The 4,616-nt window shown below is 57.4% G+C and overlaps 1 protein-coding gene across 1 annotated transcript; it reads right to left on the bottom strand.

Moving 5' to 3' along the window:
- Window positions 1–477: 477 nt before the first annotated feature.
- LOC124702132 lies at window positions 478–1,539 on the bottom strand. The gene has a single exon (XM_047234241.1). It carries the CDS (start codon window positions 1,537–1,539, stop codon window positions 478–480), a length of 1,062 nt encoding a protein of 353 aa, XP_047090197.1.
- Between the last annotated feature and the right edge of the window lie 3,077 nt (window positions 1,540–4,616).

The following is a 4,616-nucleotide window of genomic DNA, read 5'->3' as shown; positions in this document are numbered from 1 at the left end:
AAAAAATTAAAAATCATCAAAAAATTCAAAACAAAAAATGTATGTATTACCAACGAATCATGTTGTAACTACGGAAAGTTTCAATAAAAAATACTTTGTATTTTGGGCGCAGCAAAAAAGACAAATTTAGCAAAATTTTCAGATCGCTTGATTGCAGCCGTTAGATGAAAAATGTAGGGTGGATGGGAGGTCATGGCACAACGTGCCATGCTGTTTCAATGTCACTGAATCCCTGTCCGAATATGCGGTATCTGAATTCCTCAAGGGTTGCTGTCAAGAACCGTGACAAAAGATGGAGATCTTGCAATTCGTAACGCCAGGATCCAAAGCTCTTCGTTGAAAGATGCAGGGGAACGCACGCAGAGGCGGCATCCATTTCCGGGGGACAATACTATACTAGCAGTACTACTATATACAAATTTTGTCCAAACATGAAAGCTAAAACCAAAAAGATGTCAAATAATTTTGGTTGAGCGGTCAGAATGTCGGGCTGAGGATGTTGAGCAGGGAGACTCTGGTGTTGACGAGGGCCCGGAAGACCTTGTCGCCGCTGGCGTCGACGCTGGCGATGCAGAGCTCCAGGTTATCGTGCAGCTCGAGCGCCGCCTTCCGCGCCCGCTCCTCCGGCTCAACGCGGGCCTCGGGCCGGAGCCGCGCCGTGGACGAGGTAGACGAGATTGACGCGTCATCGTCGTAGTTGGCGCTGGAGTGCTTCCCGGCGGACCGGCGCTTGGCGCGCGACATCCAGCGCACGAGGTCGGCGACCCACCAGACGCGCTGGTGGGAAGATGTTTTCGGCGAGGGGGTGGTGGCGGTGATCCAGCAGGGCGTGGAGGCGACCTGGACGCGGGCGGCGGCGGCGGCGTTGGAGAGCGCGGAGACGCCGGAGAAGACGGCGGCGGAGGCGGACGCGACGGCCACGGCCGAGTCGGCCACCGCGGCCGCGAGGGCCGCCGTCTCGGGCTGCAGGTCCGCCGGGAGCGCTGCGGGGGGTTTTGTGGCCACGGTGCGGGCGGCGGCGGCGAGGCGCGGGAGGCCGCGGGCGGCGCGGCGCTGCGCGCGCGCCGCGGAGGCGAGTCGGGCCGGGTCGCCGCGGCGCAGCGCCGCGCGCGTCTCGGACTGGAGTGTGGCGAGGGAGGCGAGGGACTCGCGGAAGGTGCCGTGCGCGTCGGCCAGGCGGAGGAAGTCGTCGAGCAGGCGGTCGGCGAGCGGGGATGGGGTGGAGGTGGTGGCGAGGCGGCGGAGTGGGTCCTGCGCCTGCGGGTGGTGGAGTAGGTCGGAGAGCGAGGCCAGCACGCGCACGACCTGCGCGGCGGCGGCGGAGACGGCGGACGCGGTGGTGCTGGTGGCGGCGGAGGAGGGGCTGATGATGAGGCGCAGGGCGGCGACGTCGTCGTCGAGGTGGAGGACGAGCGGGTGGAAGCGGCAGGGGAGGCTGGCGGAGCGGACGCGGTAGGCGGCGGCGAGCTTGCCGTTGGCGGCGGCGTCCGTCCTGGCCCTCGGGGTCGGGAAGGAGATGGTGCGGCGGTACCCGGCCATGGTGTGTCGCTGGCGTGCGCTTTGTTTCGCGGTGGCGAGTTTAAAAAGCTGGGGGATCGCCGGCGGGGGCCTACGCCTAGAAGGAACGCGCGAGGAAGGAAGGCGTGCGTGTGTAGAGTGGACTGGTGGTTCGCCATGGCCGCGCCGAGGTCGCGTGTTTTATACAGGTCAGAGCGGTGGCGACTGGGGGAGTGCCGATTCCGGGCGAGCTCAGGGTCGTCGGTCAGTCGTGCGTGCGTTGTGGTAGCGCCACATTGAGTGCCCCGTGCGTTGCAGCGGCCGGCAGTCACGGCGCGCACATTGCCGTTATTACGTTCAACTTTTTTCTTTTCTTTCTCTTTGTACTCCAGTAGTGTCGTGGAGCGGGGGCCACTCGTCGGTGGGTGTGGTGGATCTGATCGATTTCTGGGGAAGCGCGCGCCGGTTCCGTGATCGGCGGAGTGGCAGCCATTTCGCCACGGAGTGTCGCCTCGTCCGGCTCCGTGGCTCGAAATGGCATCCATCGTGCACTTTGGCAGTGCGCCGCTCCACTCTGTTCGCGGTGCCGCCCATGCATCACGACGACCAAGCGTGAGGTATCTGTGTCGGTGACGCGGTGCGTGTTGGGGCATCTGTGGTGTTCTTAACCAAAAATACAAAAAAAAACGTAAAAGGAGCAACCGCTTCATATATCATGGAACATTGTACTATTTTCTTGCTTCTTCATATGTTATGAGAGCATCTTCACTCGCTGGAGCTCCCCGGGGTCAAATTTTCGTCCGGATAAACCTAAGCCGGATGAATTTTTGCACTTGGGAGGAGTGTTTTCCCAGCCGTGCCTCGCCCAAGCCTCCTCTTCGCCGCCACACGTCGTCCTCCTCCGAGCTCACCTCGACGCCACGCGCATGGACTCGCCGGGCTTGTCTAGCTCGCTCCACTGCCGAGCTCGTCTCCACATGGCGCTACCCCCTCTCCTCCTCCTGCTCCTCCTCCTCGCCTCGCGCGCCGCCTGCGCCCGGGCGCGCTGCACGAGCGCGACGCGGCGGCGCTCCGGGACGTGCGCGCCAGCCTGCGGGACCTGCCGGGCTCGCGCTTCTTCGAATCCTGGGATGACGCCGCCGCCACCCCGTGCGCCTACGCCGGCGTCGTGTGCGCGCCCGGCGAGGAGGACCCGCCTGGCGCGCTCCTCCGCGTGTTCGTCCTCACGCTCGGCAGCGGCCTCTCGGACTCCCCCGGCCTGGCCGGCCATGCTGGCCGCCTCGCTCGCCAGCCTCACCGCGCTCACCGACCTCGTCCTCTACCCGGGCCGCGTTGGCGGGTGCATCCCGGCCGACATCCGCTCCAGCCTCCGCCGCCTCAGGCTCCTCTCGCTCTCCGGGAACCGGCTCACCGGCCGTCTCCCCGACCTGCACACGCTCGACCTCGGCAGGAACCGGCTCGAGGGCGCCATCCCCTCCGGCCTGCTCCTCCCGTCCTCGCCCAGCCTCAAGGTGCTCATCCTCGCCAACAACGTCGGCCTCTCCGGCCAGCTGCGCTGAGCTCCGCCCCGACATGGACGATCTGGCCATGCCCGCCTCGAGCGCGCTGGGGGACAGAGAAGGTTGGGGAGAGAGAAGGTGGGGGACCAGCAATTATTTGGCTGATAGCCACTGACGCATGGGCCAGATGACTTGTTTTCATCCATCAGGAGTCCCCGGGAGATCCCCGGGAAACCGAGGATGGCATGGGGAGTTCGGATGAAAATAGGCTCAAATCCGGACCAAAACGAGGAACCGGGGGCGTGACTGGCCGTTTTTCGCCGTCCGGATGAAAAAAAATGGTCGTGGGGGGCTTCTCGGGGTGATGGCTGGGGATGCTCTGAAACATTGCAACACACCAAAATTGGATATACTCCCTCCGTCTATAAAAGAAATCCAACATTGCATAAGTCTAAGATCTATTTTTATAGATGGGTGACACAACTTTAGACAAATCTAAGATATTATTTTATGGACGGAGGTAGTATTTGATGATATCTTATACTACGTTCCTTGTGTAATAAGTGTCTTACCTTCGTCTAGATACAGATGTAACTAGACATATTTTAGTTATTAAACCATGCCTAGAAAAAAAAAATTTAGACACTTACTTGAGGATGGACGGAGTACCTATCATGTTGAGCAACTTAACTTGAATTTTTATGATTATAAAATGGACCACCTCCCACTGTAAATGCCAAAACTAATGTGGCGGCAAGTCATAAAATAAACTTTGCATCGCATTCTTCCGTTTCTGATTTTGTAAATTATGCCTAATGACAACTTCAAAATGACGGCGGAAGAGGTTTGGCAACTATTTAAAAATGGTCCTTGTGTCTTCGGTTCTAGATCATTTGGACCCATCAATTGATCTGGAATAAGCTTGCACTTGTACTTTCCAAAGTACACGACCCTGGATTTTACCAACTCACATGGTAGTTCTGCCATTTATGTTGTCCATTCTGTCAATACACTCGTAAAGGTGGTCTGACTCGTTAAAAACTCAATTCACTTCAGACTTGGTTGGTTGTTTGCATGATCTCTCCAACTAAATCCCGTGGAATACATAAATCCAATGATTAGGTGCATGTCTAAACTAGCGCAACGATTAAAGCACATTTTGGCTAGACACCCACACAAGCACATGAGAGATCACGCGGCCAAACACAAGGAATAACTCGTCTCACCACCCACAATCGTCTCTAGCGGGGATTTGAACTCGAGATCTGGGACTCTGGTACCATGTTAAGCTTCATGCACTAGCCACTTGAACCAAAAGTCCGAACTAATAGAAAGAGCTAGGCAATCTACTTATACACTTCAACATCGGTCACCTCAGATCCTCAACGATTCCACCCATGGCCACAACCAAAGTACCAATACATCGACTGCTTCACCGATAGCCACAAAATTCGATGTTATGGACCACGACCTCCTCTCCCTCCATCTGTGTTGCATCTCATCATCGCCCTTTTACCACAAAATCAATTGCACTAAGAACTCCCTAATTAATACTACCTTGGGATGTGGAGTTATTCTACAGTGTGGTGAACAAAAGCACTTAGCACCATAGATAACATT

The sequence above is a fragment of the Lolium rigidum genome, chromosome 3 (genome assembly GCF_022539505.1).
Source record: "Lolium rigidum isolate FL_2022 chromosome 3, APGP_CSIRO_Lrig_0.1, whole genome shotgun sequence".
Classification (NCBI taxonomy): Eukaryota; Viridiplantae; Streptophyta; class Magnoliopsida; order Poales; family Poaceae; genus Lolium; species Lolium rigidum.
Note: the sequence above shows the minus strand (reverse complement) of the source record. Positions and strands in the feature narration are given on the sequence as shown.

What these genes read in the sequence shown, in the direction of transcription:
- LOC124702132 (XM_047234241.1), bottom strand. Translation starts at nt 1,539, where the DNA reads ATGGCCGGGTACCGCCGCACCATCTCCTTCCCGACCCCGAGGGCCAGG.